Raw genomic sequence first — 20,076 nt, 5'->3', positions numbered from 1 at the left:
CATCATGCCATATACTTCACTTTTCCCTTTTGAGTCAGTTTATCTTCAGAATAGCAAGTGGAGACAAGATAAGCTCTAAGATCATTCTTTAAAGTTTATGCCTTTCAGTCAGAGCAGGGAGACATGGAAGCAAATGGAGATTGAGCAGGACAGAGATGCTGTGGATTCTGATGTGTCCGTGCACCCAGGTGACCTTGTCACTCCCTTCCTAGGCCAACCTCACTGCACTGCCTCTCCTCCTCATGACTAAGCTCATCCTTGGGTATGATACAACCCTGAACTGTGACTGTGAAGTAAACACCTTACAGTTTAAAGAGGGGACAGAGGTGATCACAGTCTGTTATAAATTATTCTATATAATAAAACTCTAATATGCAAATCAACCAAACGGTGGGACAACCAGTCACATGACTCGCACTGACCACCAGGGGGCAGATGCTCAACACAGGAGCTGCCCCCTGGTGGTGAGTGTGCTCCCACAGGGGGAGCACCGCTCAGCCAGAAGCTGGGATCATGGCCTCTCCTGCCTCCACGGCGGCACTAAGGACCCCTCCTACTGGACTGGGCTGAAGGACCCCTCCCCAATGGCCCCAGTGCACAAATGTTATGCACTGGGCCTCTAGTATAAATGATAAGAAGGAAAGCATAGCCTAATATGTTTTTCTTCCACCTTTTCAATTTATCTAACTCCCTTTCATCCATCATGACCTTTTTTACTGGTTGATCTAATTGGAATCAGATACTCCTTCCTCTACACTTCCCGTTACATCCTCTGTTGAGCCTTTGCTCCTTTGGGCTCTCCCCTACTCACTTCCTTCATTCAACAAACATTCACTAAGCCCTGACAATGCTGGGCGCCCAGTAACTGCTGGAGCTCCAGAGAGAAGCAGATAAGAGCCCTGCTTGAGGGGTTAGGAGTTGGGGGAGGTAAATAAGTGAGCAGATGATGACAGTGATGAGCCAGCGGGCACTCCTGAAGCATGAGCAAGACTCTGGGAATGCAGAAGGCCAGGCCTGCCTGGGGAGTGAGGGAGGCTTCTTGGTGAGATTGGTGAGCTGAGTTCCAGAAGGAAGCAGGGAGGGTCCATGTGGGGGAAGAGCATTTCAGGCATTAGTGGCCAGAGCACCCAGTGCAAAGCACACAGGCCAGTCATAGGAAAGGAGGTGAGACCTCATTGGCACTGTTTGATTTAAAACAAATTTTCATCCTGAAAATGTGTGTGTGTATATATTATAAATAATAATTTAGGCCCAGCCGGGTGTAGCTCAGTGGTTGAGCATCAACCCAGGAACCAAGAGGTCACCGGTTCGATTCCCGTTGCGGGCTGGATCCCAGTGGGGGGCGTGCAGGAGGCAGCCAATCAACGATTCTTTCTCATCATTGATGTTTCTATCTCTCTCCTTCTCCCTTCCTCTCTGAAATAAATAAGATATATTTAAAAAATAATTTAGGCTAATAAATAAGATTGCTGATTTTTCCTATTGGCTTGAGTTTATCAAGGTCTGCCAAATTATAAAGCCAAGTCCTTATAAACTGAATTCTCATGTTGCTGAATTTTAATGTCTACCTATCCCAGCAAAAGTGATGTGATTGTGCTTGTTGAAAATACATATCGAGCTCTGGCCACTTTGGCTCAGTTGGTTGTTTTCCCACGCACCAAGATGTTGCTGGTTTGATTCCAGTCAGGGCACATGCCCGAATTGTGGACTTGATCCTCACTAGGGGGTGTGCAGGAGGCAGGTGATTGATGTGTTTTTTTTTTCTCTCTCTCCTCCCTCTTTCTCAAATTAATAAAAACTTATTTTAAAAAATTACATATCCAGTCTTGTAGCTCATGACATTATGCTTTCAAATAAGGTTTAACCTTGCTGTAGTATTCAAGAGTAAAAGCAAAGACAAGTAAATCAGAGAAAGAAAAATTGGTGAAAAAAAATTGTTTTACTTGCAAGCAAAACCCTTGAAGCAGGGATATGTATCCCAAAGCACAGTGGTATTTATTTTTCAGGCCTGCCACTAGGGGGCAGCAAAGGTTAGGACATGAACAGTGTGTGTGTGTGTGTGTGTGTGTGTGTGTGTGTGTGTGTGTGTGTGTGTGTGAGAGAGAGAGAGAGAGAGAGAGAGAGAGAGAGAGAGAGAGAGAGAGAGAGGCAGGGAGGAAGCAGGAGCTGTAGAAGGATGCAGAGACACTTCTGCCTGAACCAGGCCTAGACAGGAGAGGGTCAATGGTGTGCTGAGATGAAGAGATGCCTGCTGGAGTGGGAGTTCCTTGACTAGGATCCTACCTTCCAAATCTTTCTATTCTTAGGTGCATATGGAGAGTTGGTAAACATCTGTTCAATGGACAAAAGAACAGAAAGGAGCAGAATTCAGCATATTTAATAGACTTCTTGGAAAATAAGAAAACAGTTCCCCCTAGAAAGCTACCTGCACTGGAAGACTTTGTGTACAAATGCAGGGATGGGCTCTTGGGTCTGTGTGGTAAAGGAAGTGAATTAGCCTCAAAAGGCTGAGATTTCCCCAAGTTGGAAACATACCCAGACCCGTTCAGAGTCTAAACACTTAGTATAGAAGAGTGAAATGAGACACACCTTGTAAATCCTCGGCCAGTACCTGGGAAACAGTAAATGCTCGGTAAGGCTAGTGGGCCATTATTATTGGTGCATGTGTTGTGTTTCATTCTCAGCTAAACATCATTACAACTGGTGGTGAGTGTGCATGTCAGGGATGCTCTATAAGGAGGAACATGACTCACTCGCTGCTTACAACTCCTAGGGCTTCCACATGAACCTGTGGCAATTGCTGTGTTAATTAGCATCAAGGACATCGTGGTGAGAAACCTGCTTTTTGAAATCCTAGAGCCTAACTTTTCAGCCTTTTTATCAAATACCTATATAATTACAGTAGTAGACTCATTACACCTGAGGGCAATTCAATGATCAGTGTAAATATCCTATATAATAAAAGGGTAATATGCAAATTGGCCCTAACAGCAGAACGACCAGAATGACCACTGGACCAGTCACTATGAGGCTCACTGACCACCTCTTGGTCCCTCCCTCCAGCCGTCAGGCACCGATCACCCAATGGTGAACAGGGAGCCAGGGGTGGGTAGCGGCGGGGGGTGAGGCCAGCTTTGGGCAGCTGGGGAAGATGGCTCTGATCGCAGGCCAGGCCTAGGGACCTTACCCAGGCATGAATTTCGTGTGCCGGGCCTCTAGTTTAAAATAATAAGTGTGGTAGACTGAAATTAAAATAAGGAATAGTGTCAGTAAGAAAGGGTCATCCCTCTAATTGCCTACACAGGATCTGAGCTACATGGGCCATTTTTACATGGAGAAGTAGCCTCAATTTCCAACCGATGCACAGCTTCATAGAGGAGGGTTTGGATACACCATCCCACAGGGTCCAGAGTTGGCTTCTCAGACCAGGCTAACATTAACCCTTTTACACACAATCTTGCTCTGCTGTGCATCTCTCTAACCTAGTTCATTCAATTTCCCCTCATTCCACCATTCTCCCCATGTGCTTGGTTGGCTGTCTCTTGGTTTCTCTGTTGACCCCTCTCGTTTGCCTCAACAGTGAATATGCCTAACTTTTTGTTGGCCTTCTTCACCTGTTGGGCTCCATCATAAGAAAGTTTGCCTTAATACACTTGTAATCCGATCTCAGAACAAACAAACAACCATCTCTCAACCCCTCCCACAGTCTCTAACATACAGTACACATTATTTGTGGCTTGGAACTGATATTTTGGGTTCTGTTGTTTGTAAGAAACAATCTCTTAATAACTCTACTGTCACTTTATGAAAAACTCCCCCAACACATGTAAGAGGAGAAACAATAGTGTCATCAATCCATGTGAGTCCCTTTATTTGGCATGAAAAATTACTGAAATTTTCATGTTTCAGTTCTTTTTGTTTCCTTTTTATGTTGGAATGCTTGTTGAAAAATCTAAGCTATCATACACTTTTATACTATATATCTAGTCTACATCCTAAGTTCCCCATGCTGTCTCAAAAATAATTTTTTAACGGTGGGTTTGTCTGAATCAGGATCCAAGCAAAATGCACATATTAGTTTTAGCTGTTATACCACTTAAGTCTTGAATCTTTTCTGTTGGTAATGCACTTCACCCTCACCTGGTTTTCCTATCTCTTCCTTCTGAAGAAATTAGACCAATTGCCCTGTAAAATGTCCCACAGTTTGATTTGGTGGTGTTATATAACTTGTTCCTCTACCTTCTATAATTCCTGTTAAACTAAAAGGTAGATCCAGAGGCTTTCTTAAATTCAGCTTAATTTCTTTCTTTTTTTTGACAAGATTGCTTTGGAGGTGGTGCTGTGTATTTGCTTTGCGTCATACACTAATGTCTGGTTGTCCCCTCTTAGTGCTAGTCACTAAGTTTGATCAGTGGGTGCTGTATTACATGCATGATCCATCCACTCTATAGTCCCCATCAGCCTTCCACCTAATGGTTTTAGCATCTGTTGATGATTGTTGCCTCAATCATTATTTCTAATAAAAATTATTTCTAATTAAAAAATTATTTCCTAATTCTATCATTCCTTCTACTTTTATTACCTTGTATTCATCTATAAAGAAGAAATTTCTCCTTTCAACTACTTGTATACTCTAATATAATGTTTACACAGAAATAAAGATACATCTTTTCTATTTTGTATTAATTTATGGAATAAACAGTTGGTGCTCTGGTCATTTTATTTCCATAGGATATTTATAAACCCATGAAATGTTATATATTTGATGTGTTTCCATCCAGTACCCCTGTCTTTTTTTTATGCTTAAATGGGATATCTTTCAGATGGGCCCGTTCATCCTTTTCACCTCACCACATAAATTTTAAAAATTTCTTGGCAGAACAAGATGTTCCAGGCTCATCTTACCATTTCCTGTTCCAGACCTGCGTCAGCCCCCTCTAAGGAACCCCGGTGTCTGCAGGGTGCTCATTGCTAAAGTTGTTAGTATTGGGGAATTTTCATTTTAGGCATCATATAAAATCAAGTTCATTTTTATTCCAAATCAACAAGGTGAACCAAAATTAAATTACATTTATATGTCTTGATTCATAACTTTGATGCTTAAAGTGACTAATCATAAAGACTCCATCAAGTGCATGAGCCAGCCTACAGGAAAAACCTGATGACCAAAAAGCTTTCTAAATCAGCTGACAACATTCATACCTTTTCACCAGGAAGGAGGCATAGAATAAGGTAAAGGTCTGTCTAACCCAGCCGTGGGCAAACTACGGCCCGCGGGCCGGATCCGGCTGTTCTATCCGGTTCTCTTGCTCTCCCCTCCGCTCCTTTACTTTGAATTTATATTAGTTCACACAAACACTCCATCCATGCTTTTGTTCCGGCCCTCCGGTCCAGTTTAAGAACCCATTGTGGCCCTCGAGTCAAAAAGTTTGCCCACCCCTGGACCCCACATGGGCCACTGCCCATGCCCACTATCTGGTTAAGGTGGTTTGGAGGACAGGCAGTGGGTCCCCTGTTCTAGGAGCCAGGCTCATGCTATTATTCTGACAGCACCGATGGGAGATTTGGACACCAGCGCAGGCAGGTGTCTGGGTTTGCAGGAGCATCATTCATAACCCTGAGTTACTGATGCCCTTGACATTCTCTGGATACACAAACAGGCAGTTCTCCTCTGCTAGTTATAAATATGTACATTTATACATCCATCCCTCTTAACCATCAGCCCAATGAATTTTCAGCCAAGGGAACAGACCTATTGAACCAGCATTCAGATAGAGACAACCACATTATAGAGATAACCACATTTACAGAGGGTCCCTAGAACTCAGCCTTAGCAGCTGAGTTTTGCCTGGTTTTGTTAGATCACGCTTATTTAATTAATGGAAGCTTTACTCCTGCCCTAGCCAAAGCCACAGGTGGCCATCAAGCCGTTGAAATATGGCTAGTACCACATGTTGAAACGCTGTGTGAACATACTGAGTTAAATAAATATATTTTACAATTCATTTTACCGTGATGTTTTACCTTCCTGGTGTGGTTACAGAAAGTTTTCACTTAACTGTGTGTGTCTCACTACATTGAAGTTTGGCGTTTCTGCTCTAGGCTTAAAGCTGCTTTTTAAGTTACTCGTCGTTTTCACGTCTATTACCTGGCTTATACCAGACTGTAAGCTCCGCGGGGACACGGGTTCAAGGCTGCATCTCCAGCGCTGGCACTTAGGTGCCCGGTCATCAGCTGCCCAACGAATGGTCTCTGAGTGGACGAGCCCACCCTGCGTGGGAACAGGCACGCAGGTTGGAAAGTGCTGCCGCATAGGCGTCTCTCACCCAGGACCCCGACCCAGCCGCAGTAGCTACTGGGGCTCCGCACCCAGGTACACAACCCAGAAAGTACCTGGGCCAAGGGGAGGAGAGAGGGTCGGCCCCGCCCCTTGGCCCAACCTGGCTTTGCACTGCCGCGGTTGCCAGGCGACAGCCCAACGCGGAGTGGGCAGCCTAAAGCCGGTGACCTGGGACTGGGCTCCCAGCGGCGGGGCTGAGCACGGCGACCGCGGGGAAGCTGGACGCGGGCGGCATGGAGGACGACGAGGAGGAGGAGATCACCGCCGCCTCGCTGCGGTGCAGGCCCCCGCCGCTGCCCCTGTCGGCGCTGTCCGCCTTCAGCTACATCCCGCCGCGGCGCCAGGACCCCAAGGAGCACAGCTACTTCAACCGCCAGAGCCAGGTGCGCCGCGGGCTGCAGGGCGGGGCGGGGACTCGGGACGTGCCGGGAGAGAGGAGATCCGGGCGGGACTGGAGGGAATGGGGACCTGGCCACCCAGACGGGGAGGAGGCCTGGAGGTGGTGCCCGGTTTCCAAGTAGGACTCTAGGGGCGGGTCCGCTCAGGGGGCGGGGCCCCACCAGGTACGTGCTTGGTACGCGGAGAGCCTGCGGATCGTCGGAGGCCACCTTGCAGCCAAAGGGGGAAGAGAAGCTAAAGAAAAGGAAGCAAATCAGAACTTTCAGGGGTCGACTGTTCTCCTAAATGTCTCCAGTATCTTGCAGCTCAGGGTGCAGGGGCATCATTATTCAAAAGGCACATTGATTGGGGACACTCAGCCTGCAGCGATGATGAGTGGCCCCAGAGGGTAAACCGATGGCTGGGAGGAAGGACAGCTTTTCCTCAGGATGTACAAGGTGTTCTCACAAAATGTTCCTCCTTTTGCTCCTTCCCACCCACAATCCATGGAGCACAAATGAACCGCCATTTGGATCAGACAGCACACAGTTGAGTACTTGCCACAGGTGAAGTGTAGGAGAACTCACATTGTTAAGAGCTTAGCCTTACAAACAGAAGAGATGGTTTCTAGTTTAGGCAATTGTTATGGGTTGCATTGTCTCCCTAAAATTCTTGTTAGAGTCCTAAACCCCAGTACCTCAAAATGTGACCTTATTTGGAGACAAGCAATCAAATTAAAGTGAGGTCATTAGGATGGGCCTCATTCAGTATGACTTGTGTCCTTATAAAAAGGTGCATAGAGCCCTAACCGGTTTGGCTCAGTGGCTAGCTAGAGCGTCGGCCTGAGGACTGGGGTCCCAGGTTCGATTCCGGTCAAGGGCATGTACCTTGGTTGCAGGCACATCCCCAGTGGGGAGTGTGCAGGAGGCAGCTGATCGATGTCTCTCTCTCATTGATGTCTCTAATTCTCTATCCCTCTCCCTTCCTTTCTGTGAAAAATCAATTAAAAAACAAAAAGGTGCATAGAGGGAAGACGATATGAACAGATGGGGAGACAAGGGCCTTCTACGAACCAAGGAGAGAGGCTTGGAACAGGTTCACCCTCACAGCCTTGGAAGGAACCAAGCCTGCCAACACCATCATCTCAGAGTTCAGGCGCCAAAACTGGGACACAATAAATTTCAGTCTGGGTACTTTGTCTTGGCAGCCTGAGCAAACTAACACACAAACTTCAGCTTGGAGGATCCCTTGTATCTCTTAGCAACTTTCTGCTTGACTTTGAGTAACGTGAAGGACAATAGGACCGGCTGAAGAAGAGGACATGGATAGTGTATTTGTCTTTGCAACCCCGTGTACTGACTCTGCTAGGCTTGCCTGTCCATCAGGTACTGAGACAGGAGGGGAGTTTAGAGCAATAATTCCCAACCTCATTGCCACCGTGGATCTCATGCTTTTCCCTCCTCTGAGAATGTTTTGAAAGAATTTATACCTGTAATTACTTACATTTATTAAATGAATTTTAAATTTTAAGTATGTAAAACCTGTGTCATGGCTAATTAACTTATGATTCATGCATAGCATTAATGCACAGCAGAAGAGAACCAGCCAAAGTTCAAGGAGTCTTCATGTTTTAAGTTGGTCCATATTATTTTATTGAGAGAATATAATTTTTGGCTTCTTGACATTTGAAACAATTTACATTACACCATTTTATTTGTATATTTGAGGGAGATACCAGAGTAAGGGAGATCCATCCTTGAGGTTATTGGGAGATAAGGTAAAAGACTAAGCAGATGGGGGCCAAAATATCTATTTATCAGAAATAAAAGCCCTGTTGCAGGATAATAGAAGGGACTCTGGGGAAATAGGTTTGGGGACATGAAGCTCAGAATCGGGCAGATTTATGACCCAGCCACCACAGCTGTGGGTCTCAGAAAAGACCCAGGGGAACTCCCACCCCCTGTGGGCTAGGCACTGCCAGGGGAAAAGGGGCTGAGTTGAGTCTGACAGGCCCAGCTTATTTTTCTGAACTTCACCAATCTGATCTGCGGCTCCACCTTTCTGGGGCAGAATCAACCAATGGGCAGAAAGATACCAGGCGGTTTTAAGTGACTGGGGCTCTGTCCTTGGAAGGAGATTAGAAGTGGGCAAGAAGTGTGCCCTTCTAATGCAGGGTCAGCACATGAAGACCTCTGGGCCAAATATGGCTTGCTGCCTGATTTAATAAAGTTTTATTAGAACAGAGCCACAGGCCCATTGGTTTAGTATGGTCTATGGCTACCACACAGAGTTGAGTAGTATTGACAGAGACCAGGTGACTTGAAAGCCTAAAACAGTGACTATCTGTCCCTTACAGAAAACGTTTGCCAACCCCTGCTCTGATGTAGTACTGCCGCTGGAATATCAGGGTGGGCTCTCCTTAGAATGATGGAATGCAAAGCAGATTTTAAGAAAATTCAGTGCAGTTTTGATAGCTGGGGCACAGGCAAATTCAAGTCCTGAGGCCTTTAGTGTCACATGAAGAAAGTGACGCAATGGAAATATTAACACCTAAATCAAATCCTCTGGGAATTATCTGAACTGGCATTTAATCAGCTGCAGGGCTCCAGAAGCAGATTCTCTGACCTGGCAATCACTTGGGCTAAACAGGGTGAACTGTGTCATAGGTTTGTGGGGTACTCAGCTGCCCCCAGACTCATTGTAAATAATTCCAGGCCCCACTCAAAGCAAAGAAAAAACGTTGCAGAATGAGCTCTTAAGTCAATTAGCATGCGGCATACTGAGTGGTAAGTTCGTAGCACGGCCAAGGTGTCCTGGGTAGAAATATTGGCTTCGTGTTACCAGCTGTGTGAATTGCCCAGGTCACAAATTCTCTATCTCACTTTGCCCATCTGTGAAACAAAGATCAAACAGTACCCGGTGCCTGGAGTTCTTATGAGAACGAATGTAATTAATGGTATACAGTGGCATATAGTAAGCCCGGTGTGAATAGAGCTATTATAGCTATTGTTTGTTTTTGTTAGTGATTATTAGAGTTCTTTTCACTGAGGGTTGTTTCTGGGGGGCAGTGTCTTATCTCCCCCGCTCATCCACGTCTGAGATGAACACCAGTGAGGCAGGTAATCTGTGTGTAGAGCTGGTGGCTATGATCCTCTCGGGCATAGGGAGCCCAAAGGTAAAGCTCTATCAATGCCGCACACGTATCAAAGCCCCAGTAATACCCTGGTCTTAAGACAAATTTGTCATCTCCAGCTGCCAACTACAATGCCATCAGCCCCAGGCCTGCTCCCTAGGGGGCTCTAGCTGCATGGGCTTTCCTATAAAATGTTGTTCCAGGGGCAGCAAAGCAAATTCAGTTCAATGGTGCTTTTAAATTACTTCTTTTCCTGCCTTGTGCAACATATCTGCTCCTGAAGTGGAAAAGCTAAGTCAAAGGAGAATGGCTTTTTATGAAGGGGTTGATTAAATTTCTCATTCTAAAAGCTACAACAACAACAACAAATCCTGAGTGGTTTTAGAATATGCTTTCATTCATGCTTAGGTGAGTTGTGGATAGCTCTGTTTCGAGTGAAGCTTTGCTTAGAAAGCCCCAGTTTAGCCCTGGCTGGTGTGGCTTAGTTGGTTGAGTGTTGCCCCCTGCACCAAAGGGTTGGGGTTCAATTCCTGGTGAGGGCATATGCCAGAGTTGCAGGCTCAATCCCCTGTCGGGGGCATGCAGGAGGCAGCAGATAGATGTTTCTCTCTCACATCGATGTTTCTCTCCCTCTCTCCTTCTCTCTATAGAATCAATAAAAACATACTTAAAAAAAAAAGCGCCCCAATTTAGCTTTGGTGGGATTAGCTGACTTTCCTTCTAGGTTTGTGGTGGGGACAGAGGCCAGACAATTTCTTTCCCCTCCTGATGACTGAATTTCCCTTCTTCAATGCAGCCAAGCACTATGTAAACATAACATTGCGTGTTGACTGTCCAGAGGTGCAGAGGGGGATGTGGAGGACATGAGCCCGTGTCCAGTACACAGGAGGTGTGCAATAAGAGCTCTCCAGCCACCCCCACCCCAGTTGAGTCTCTTCCCTCTTAGGCCCCAAGCACATCTGCCACGCACACTTGGCCACTCCTAGGGGCTGTGGAGGACAGGCAAGCTCCCGTTCTGTTGCTGATTTACTGGTTAAAATCTAGGCAAGTTTACCTCTGGTGTCCTGCAGACTCTTGCACCCACATGGCTTCCAATCAAAATGTGTGCTAGCAAATGAAGTCATGACTACCCCCACATATATGTCCTTCCCCTCCCTGCTTCGCCCCCTGCTTACACCTAGTAGTGTCTATTCTATTACATATTTTACTTAGTTATTTGATTCCCTCCCCCCCCCGCCCCCGCCACTGAAATAGGAGCTTACAAGGGCAGGGGTTATTTCTTTCCTCATCACACCAAACAGTACCTGTCTCATAGTTGGTGCTTTATAAATACTGGCTGCATGAAAGAATGAGGAATGAATAAATGAAATGCAAATATTTTTTTTTTAAAATATATTTTATTGAGTTTTTACAGAGAGGAAGAGAGAGGGACAGAGAGTCAGAAACATCGATGAGAGAGAAACATCGATCAGCTGCCTCCTGCACACTCCCTACTGGGGATGTGCCCGCAACCAAGGTACATGCCCTTGACCGGAATCGAACCCGGGACCCTTCAGTCCACAGGCCGACGCTCTATCCACTGAGCCAAACCAGATAGGGCGAAATGCAAATATTTTTAAGCAAAGAGGCAAGTCACCGATTTATATGATCACCCCCTTAGACTAAACAGAAGAGGCCAATGCGCTTCAGTGGCTCAGCCTGAGAATAAACCCTCAGCATTTTTCTCTTTTTACTCCCAGACAGGAATCATTTCCCTCTATGACTGTATTTTTAAGAGGAACCCAGGATATAATCAGAAATTGCACCGAGATGACAGAGAACATGCGAAAGGCTTGGGACTTCATATTAATGAGGAGGTAAGACTAAGGATATTAATAGGCTCTGACAGATGGACTGTGCATGCACAATTGTTTATTATTGTGTCCAGTGTGTGTCTGACTCTCCTTTGTGCTGCTCTCCTCTAGTTTACGAAGGGTATGCTGCTGTTATAGCTCACTCTAGTCCGTCTTGTTGCTTGTGCATTAATTTTGATTGGCTGCTGTTTTGTTCTACAGAATTTAACAATTTAAATGGAAGCAAAATAAGAAGTTCTTTTCAACAGATAAAGTAGGGTTTTGCTTAACTTCTGAGTCCAGGCTGTCACAGTTCTTCTAGGGCAGTGGTCGGCAAACTGCGGCTCGCGAGCCACATGTGGCTCTTTGGCCCCTTGAGTGTGGCTCTTCCACAAAATAACCACAGCCTGGGCGAGTCTATTTTGAAGAAGTGGCGTTAGAAGAAGTTTAAAATATTTGGCTCTCAAAAGAAATTTCAATCGTTGTACTGTTGATATTTGGCTCTGTTGACTAATGAGTTTGCCGGCCACTGTTCTAGGGACACTGGGCTTTCAGGGATGAAACCACACAGGCAAAAATGTATCTAGCTCCCAAGCTGATTACCAGGCCACTGCATGTAGCACAGTTCCGCCATTATCTCTCCGCGATTTTCAGGAAGGGAGGCTCTGCCTGCAGCCAGCTGCACAGGTGGGTGACCAACAGAGGAAACACCCACAGAGTGAGGAGGTCGGGATCGCAGCAGTACAGGGGCGAGGAGGAGGCGTACTCCTTGGCTGGGCCCATCTGCCTGCTGGGCTGGATCCTCCTCCTGCCCTTCCACACTCGGACATTGTGCCCACGCATTCTGACCTGAAGACAGTATGATTATGAAAAGTTGGGTCCTGGTTAATATCATAATCTTTTATCTGATACACAGAAATCAGGACATAAAAGCTTTCCGTGGGATTTCTTTCTAGATCATTGGATATTTGCCTGTCGCTGTTGTTGTTTAAGCATGTTGTCATGTCACTTTCAATGAAACATATCATTTTAATGTGAAATTAAGTGATGGAGGTAGTATGAGGTATTACTGTGTAGATCACGGACACGTCTTTCCTCATGTTTTTGTTTGTTACTTCATTCCAAGTTGGTAGCGAAGTCAATGCTTTCCTCCCATGAGAACATGGCTAGAGTTTCATATATCCACTCATAGATTTTGAGCACCTCCCATGTACTCCTGAGCACACAGGGAGTAAGGCAGCAGTGTCTGCCTCCTAGACCTGACATTCCCACGAGGAGACAGAAAAACGAAAGCCAAACAAATAATGAACTGAATCCAGGTAGTAATAAGTGGCTTGCAGAGACATAAAGCCTTCTAAGAGGATGAGGAAAGTGAAAGTGTTATGTGGGGGCTTGGGAGGTGAGAGGGGCTGGGGAGATTAGGAGTCCCTAGAAAGATGTACACCCTGGAAAAGAAAAAAGTTGGGAAAAGATAGAAAAGAAGGGCAGGCAGGAGCAGGGCAGAGAGGAGGGTGGGGAGGGAGGAAGAAAGTGAATCTGAAGTCACAGGTACCTGGCGCCCAGCTCTGCCTTTCCTCTGAAGGGCCCGAGGACACCCGAGAGCTGTGAGCTGAAGGGCAGGGCCGACATAGTAAAGAGGTCCCCTGGTGCCAGTGTGGAGTAGCCTCCAGGAAGCCCAGGCGGAGATAGGATGCCAGTGTGCAGGTGACTCAGGCAGAACCAGCTTCCAGATCCCAGGCCGAGGGGAGGGTGGGCCCTGGGGAGGGTGGGCCCTGCTGAGGAAGCGGGCATGTGCTGAACTGCGTGTCTGATGCCCTGGACAGGAGCAGGAGAGGCCCGTCGGTGTGCTGATGTCATCTGTCTACGGGAAGCGCATCCACCAGCCAGTGGAGCCTCTGAACCTGGAGCACGGCCGCGCCAACCATTTGAAGGCCGACTTCAACAGGAAGAATGAGATCCCCAGCTTCAAGGATCCTGGCTTTGGGCACATTTCTCCAGTGTGACAGTTCTCCTGTGAAATTATTTCAGATGAAATGATGCTGGGGACTGATCCACGGGGAGCACCTGAATAAAATGCAAACTTGGTTCTTACTTGATAGTGGTTGGGTTGAGCTTTGTTCTCGGTGTTCACAAGTCTTCCTGGGGGAGGCGCTCGCAGGAGCAATGCGCAGTTACTTTTAACACCTATGGAAACAACTGCCTGATTCTTCCATTTTCCCTTTCTCCACAAGGAGGCATCATAAAACAACCTTTTGGCACAATTGAACTCTAGATGCCACAACACTTTTCCCCACAGAGGTCTGAGCCACCGCAAACAGAATTTTGCACAGTGGAGGACAAAAGTAGGGATGGGTGGCCTCGGTGGCCGGCAATGCCCAGGTTACTCCTCAGGGGAGAAGCAGTCCCAGGTCACAGGGAGAGACTGGATTTGAATCTTCAACAGACTTGGGTACAATTCTGGCTTCGCATTTTCTAGCTGCATGGTGTAGGGCAGTGGTTGGCAAACTGCGGCTCGCGAGCCACGTGCAGCTCTTTGGCCCCTTGAGTGTGGCTCTTCCACGAAATACCACGGCCTGGGCGAGTCTATTTTGAAAAAGTGGCATTAGAAGAAGTTTAAGTTTAAAAAATTTGGCTCTCAAAAGAAATTTCAATCGTTGTACTGTTGATATTTGGCTCTGTTGACTAATGAGTTTGCCGACCACTGGTAGGGGAAATGATTTCACCTGTTTGAGCCCACATCAGCTCACCGTCAAAGTGGGGGCTCCCGAGCTTGAGGAGTGGGTGTGGGAGCCCAGGAGCCACTGCAGTGTGGTTGGAACACAAACACCTCAGGGGCCAGGATTGTGCCTTTGAACAGCCTTCTTTTTAGAAGCAGATACATTGGAAATGTTTGCTTTGCAGATAACTTGGAACTTTTTCAAGTATTAAGATAGTGCTGTATTTTTAATGAATGGATCCCTTGGAGGAAATCATCCCTCATCTATCATGATTAAATTTCCCACAGCTGAGCATTTAATGGGAAAGTGATCCAATGTGTTTCAATGTTGAGTCCTCTGTTGCTGGCTTTATGATTTTGATTCTCTAAGGACACATGACACTAAGTTGTTGGTAATTTCAAGGCCGAGTGACTCCTAAATATTTATTCGTTTGAAAATGTTTTTTTTTCTTACTATAGGTGCCTTTTTATTTTTCATTTTTTCCCCCAAATAGCAGTAGTTTATTTGGAATGCTCTTGGTGCATTAAACCATATTTATAATAACATAACAGAACATATATAAAGTTAGGGTTATGGAAATTTGTAAAATTACTCTTTCTTCAGTTTTGATTACCAAGAAAGACAAGGCTTCTCTATGAAATGCCTTCATCTGAAAGTAACTGCCATAAATTAGTGGCAAGCTAAATCATTTTCCGTTAATTTACGTCAGATTCTATTCCCTTAACTTTCTACTACTTTTAAAATGCAGGGCTTGAATCAGAGCAGGTTTCAAAGATCTCACTTTTGTTGAGACATAAATGCCTCTCTCTTGGCATGTCAAGTTTTGCAACTTAAAACCGATCCATAAATGCCCATTAGTCATCTTATCAAAGAGAAACATAGATAATCACATTTCCACCCTTAGTCAATGTTTTTTCAAAGCAGAATAGTTGCTGTCTTTAGTAAAAAGAACAACAAGGATGATTCACAACAATGAAGACATTTCTAAGTAGATGGATTAAAAGCACTGCAGATTTAAGGGCACTGAACTGAGGGTTTTTTACGAGAGAGGGCTTCCGACTGGATGAGAGGTTGAGGAGGCTTTGAGGAGAGTCTTACCTACTACTGATGGTGCAAGGCCAATGGGCTGCTGGGCGTGAACTGCAGGTCTCATTTGCATGATTTGCTCACTGGAAGGTTTGTAGTTGCCAGAGATGAAGGGGCTTTGAACAGAAGCTACACTATCAGTTTTCTGGAACTGGCACTTTTCTAGTCTAGTCTTAGTCACAGATCACCTGGAAAACTTCAACTCATCCTATGGACCCCTCTGTACCTGTTTGTAAAGTGCAGGGGGTCTCAGGTTGGATTGGGATCAGAATCACCTGGAGAATTTGGTATCAGGAACATGGGCAGTGTGTGGGGCCCTGCTGCCAGGATTTCTGACTTGGCAGATCTGGGTTGGGCCTGAGAATCTGCATTTCTAACAAATTCCCAGGTGATGCTGATGCTGCTGATTGGGGACCACACTTTGAGAGACCCATGTATGCACAGACCTTTGCAAGGCAAATCCTGATAATGACTTTGGTTATTTTAGTCTGTTGTTTGTTAAGAAGACCTGGTGATACAACTTTGGTTAAAAGCAATTCTCCTTTGAGTTCTTTTCACCAAACTCAGCACCTGGGGGAGCACGTTTAAGAGCGTTTGGTGAATCACCAACTGTGGGTGTCGGCTAAGGGCAGGTGACATAAAGTGCTCTGGGATGGGTGCCATGGACTCTACGGGAGGAAGGACCCACAGGTGCAGCTGCCGATCATTGTAACAGGTGCTTCACAAGGCCAGATGGAAGTCACTGAAACCCAGGGCATCCTAATCCAGATTTTGGTTAGAGTGACGAGACATGCCTTATACTCTTTTTCTTTTTTCAGTCCCCTTTTTGGAGAATTAGCTGTGTCAAGGCCAAGGCTGAGTTGCAATTATAGAATAAAAAAATTCCTGATGGAGGCAGACAATTGATAAGCTGAGCTGAAGCCCCACCTCCTTTGGTGATGAGGGCCAGTAGTTAGTTTCCATGAGCACATTGACTGAGTGTGAGTCCAGGTCCCCACAGGGCCGCCGTGTCTGTGCAGCCAATGTGCTGGCAAGAGCAAGCCCCATACCTGCCAGGAGGACTCAGTCATTAGCTCATTTAACCAGACCCGATCCCATGAACTACTGTGGGAAGCTACCGCATGCCAACACTGTCATAAGCGTGCACCAAGGAACACGGGAGGCCGCAGGACCTTGAGCGTTAGCAGGGCTTATGCTGGTCACCGATTGTTCAAGTTGAGATAGTGGTGGCTTGAAGCAATTCCTGACCTGATAGCCTCCAAGTAAATGTTTACTGGACCTTACTGATCTTTACTGACCTTTGAGACCGTCTGTCTGCTACCTGTTTGCCGTGGTTTACTGAGGGCAAGATGTGTATCTAAAACTGAATAAAAAGTGGACAAGGCCAGGACTCAGTGTGCCTCTTCGGGAGAGAGGTTCCACCTGGCCCCCAATGCCTTCTAAATTCGTATTTCTTGTATAGCATTTTCATTGGTGCATCGGCCCCTCCTTCAGATCCTGAACCTTGCCGTGCAGGTTGCGGCAAACTACCCACCAGGAAAGCACTCCTCAGAGAAAGTGAGAGATGGTTCAAAGTCACACAGTTGGTGACAGGTCAGAGTCAGCAGTCAAATCAAAAGCTCAGGCTTTAAGCCCCAGTTCCCAGGAAGGGGCTGCTCCCTAATAGGTCGTGGGGTCCTCTACCTCTTACAGGGTTGCCCAAACAGGTTTGCTTTCAAATGTCAGACTACACACAGTTGCACTATTTTTCACCCTTTGGCATAGTATGACTTCTTTATGTGAAGAAAACCCCCAAAACTTTAGAGTTGAATTTACTACCACCAAATTTGCCAGGTCTTCCATCTTCAAGGCTCTGTGTCTTCTTACGCCACCTAGACATCAAAGGTGGCTTGGCATTTTCTTGTGTTTGTTCAAGCCGTTGGGATTGCTAACCTACACAGTCAGTTGCAAGTTACTTGTATGCATCCTGTGTCTGGTAGATTACTAAAGGTAGAGTAGACCAGAGTGTGAGGACAGAGGGGTGCTATTGTCAGTAGAGAATCTTCTTACTATTAAAATATTTTCCATGAAAATGTTCTCTGGAGAGGCCAAAGTCAAAAGCAGACCCCAGGACACATGCAGCATGCTTCCTTTCTTCCCAGGGAGCTGCCTAATCAATTATCTGCATTACAGACTTTGTCCTGATCTGAAGGATTCAATCCCTGGGTTCCGGAGGGCGTTTTCCAAAACAGGGAGATAAATGGAAAACAAATCTCCGTTCTGGAGCAAACCAGAGAAAGAAGAAGGGGGATGGGGGGTGGGGGAGAGAAGACACCATAAACCAAAGTACATAAAATTTAATGAATTAACCTTACAAAAGACAATGGCATCAAAACATCAGACACGTTTGGTACAAAACTGGTCCTAGGTGGTGAGAACTAATTCTGGTGATGGATGACTACGTGCTGCTGGCACGACACAACAGAGCAAGGTACGGAGCCAGGGATCCCAATGGGCCCGTGGATAGCCCCTGGCAATGAGACACGTGGGTGAACACAGTCAAATTCCATGTGGGGTGACAGACTCAACTTAGTCATGAATACTGTGTGTTGTAATATCAGACTAGTGGATGCGGTTGGCGAGCTACCATATTTTCCAGAAAAGAACATGCACCAGAAGATAATATACACCCCCTAGTTTTATTGCCTTAAGAATTTTTGTTTGTTTCATCTCCATCATCCATGTTAGTTCTTTGAATGCATTTCTCTTCTTCATCACACACTCCTTTTCCTCTTCCTTCGGAGTAAGCACAGTGCAAGTGGCAGAACGATCTTGGCACCCCAAAGGGTGTGTCCCTGGGTCACAGGAACGAGTCTGAAGAGGCTCCAGAGGACAGAACAGCACGCCATCAAAAACGAGGGACAAACGTTGCAGTCAGAAAGTGCATCGTACCTTCCTAAAAACACAGTCTTCTTGCCAAAACGAAGATGCTCTTCAGGAAGCCAGGTTGCTCTGGGAAAGGGACCTTGACATTTCCGTGTTCACAAAGTACGTCTTCAGGTCCCCCTTCCCCTTCACGTTGATGATGCCTCGACACGTGCACGTGTACCCAAGGGTCTGCAGGATGAGGCTCGTCTCCTCCGTGACCTATAAGCACGTCGACAAATGAAAAGGTGTTTAGCCAGGATATTAACACAACCCTTTTGAAAGGCCATTTGCCTACAAGGATAAAGAGCCGAGACATGTTTGTGTTCTTTGCTCCATTAATTCCACTCCCGAGAAATCAGTACAAGAGAGACAAATCCTTAAAAAAAAAATTAAGGGCAAGGTTTAATTCAGTGGTGTGATAGTGAAAAACTGGAAACAGTACTTTTCAGGGTTAAGTAAACCATGATGCAACCATGATCAATATCATGGATAAGAGGATGGGATAATGTCAACCATATCACCCTCTCAAAAATGTTAAGACTGGTACCTGCTATAATTTCTACCAGGTGAGGATTAACTATGCACATATGAGACACCTGAAAAAAAAAAAGCAAGTCAAAACACGCTGGACTGGTGGGATTTTTGATGATGTTTTTAAGTTGTCATGAATGTCATTTCAGGAAAAAATAAATGTTAAAAGTAGATTTTAATAAAAATGGAGGAAGACACCCTGAGAAGATGAACAGTCAACTCCTGCAAATGGCCATGAGTGTCTGGTTTAATGCACCTGAATAAAATGACCTGAAAATAAAGACACTAGGAATTTGCAGTGGCCTTAAAATGGGCATGGCAATGAGTCAGGTGTGGAGTTTCCTCAGTTCACTGAGTGAGATGAAATGCTAAATGGAGTGAGCCCCTCCCTTGCAGCCTGTCAATGTGACCTGTCATGTTCAAGTCCTGCTGGGTCAGAGGGCAGGGGCACCTGCTCAGTAGGACAGCTTCTCTCTCCAAGGGGAGATGCCCTGCCCTGCATTGAGCCGTGCACTGTCTCAGCCCGGGCCTGCCTGTGCTCCCTTGGGGGGCCCATATCTGGGGAAAAAGACCCAGGCCTCTTGGATTTGGCTGCTTGAGTGTCCTAAGGGCCTCCTGCAAGAGACATTTTCTCAAGCAGAAAATTGGTGACATGCATAGGCTTGACCAAGAACGAGATTTCAGCTTCTGAGATGAGGGAAGACCCTCTGTGGGGTGCATGGTTCCCTAAACAGGCCCCTCACAAGGGATCTGAGCTTTGAGCAGAGAGGGAGGAAGCTGTTTGCTCAGGAAGCCCGGGTAATGCTGTTGCAGCTTTGGAACCATGTACAAAAGCAGAGGAGGAGGGGTTTCCTCCCACTTTATCAGGGAAAATGGACATGACACCTGTGCCCCCGCCACCTCGCATGTGGGTGACACACCCATGTGAAGGGTAGGCTTGTGGACAACACAGCAATGCTATCACACCATGGTGTTTGTAGCATGGGCACTGTCGGGATGGTGCAGTGGTGGGGACAGTGGTGGCAGCACCGAGCCAGCCTCCTTGGGCTTGGTGGCTGGAGAGACCTCAGGAGCAGGCACTGTCTTGGGGCAGAGGCAGAAGTACATCAAAACCACAGGAGATCCCCAGGACAGCATCAGGCCTCCCAGAAG

The 20,076-nt window shown here is 46.3% G+C and overlaps 2 protein-coding genes across 2 annotated transcripts in view; one reads left to right on the top strand and one right to left on the bottom strand.

Annotated features, from left to right (window-relative positions):
- Positions 1–6,306: 6,306 nt before the first annotated feature.
- Positions 6,307–13,773, top strand: CFAP90 (cilia and flagella associated protein 90). The gene is made up of 3 exons (XM_080678050.1): positions 6,307–6,723; positions 11,591–11,707; positions 13,507–13,773. Exons 1-3 carry the CDS (start codon positions 6,574–6,576, stop codon positions 13,684–13,686), a joined length of 447 nt encoding a protein of 148 aa, XP_080534176.1. The 5' UTR covers positions 6,307–6,573; the 3' UTR covers positions 13,687–13,773.
- A 4,034-nt stretch (positions 13,774–17,807) lies between these two features.
- The window catches only part of ADCY2 (adenylate cyclase 2), a 312,377-nt gene continuing 310,108 nt past the window's right edge, over positions 17,808–20,076 (bottom strand). The window contains exon 25 of the mRNA XM_080681480.1: positions 17,808–18,612. Within this exon, the coding sequence (XP_080537606.1) occupies positions 18,460–18,612 (153 nt within the window). The 3' untranslated portion in view covers positions 17,808–18,459. The remainder of the gene's footprint in view (positions 18,613–20,076) is intronic.

The sequence above is a fragment of the Plecotus auritus genome (assembly GCF_963455305.1).
Source record: "Plecotus auritus genome assembly, chromosome: 7".
NCBI lineage: Eukaryota > Metazoa > Chordata > Mammalia > Chiroptera > Vespertilionidae > Plecotus > Plecotus auritus.
This window is presented reverse-complemented; position numbering and strand designations above follow the sequence as displayed.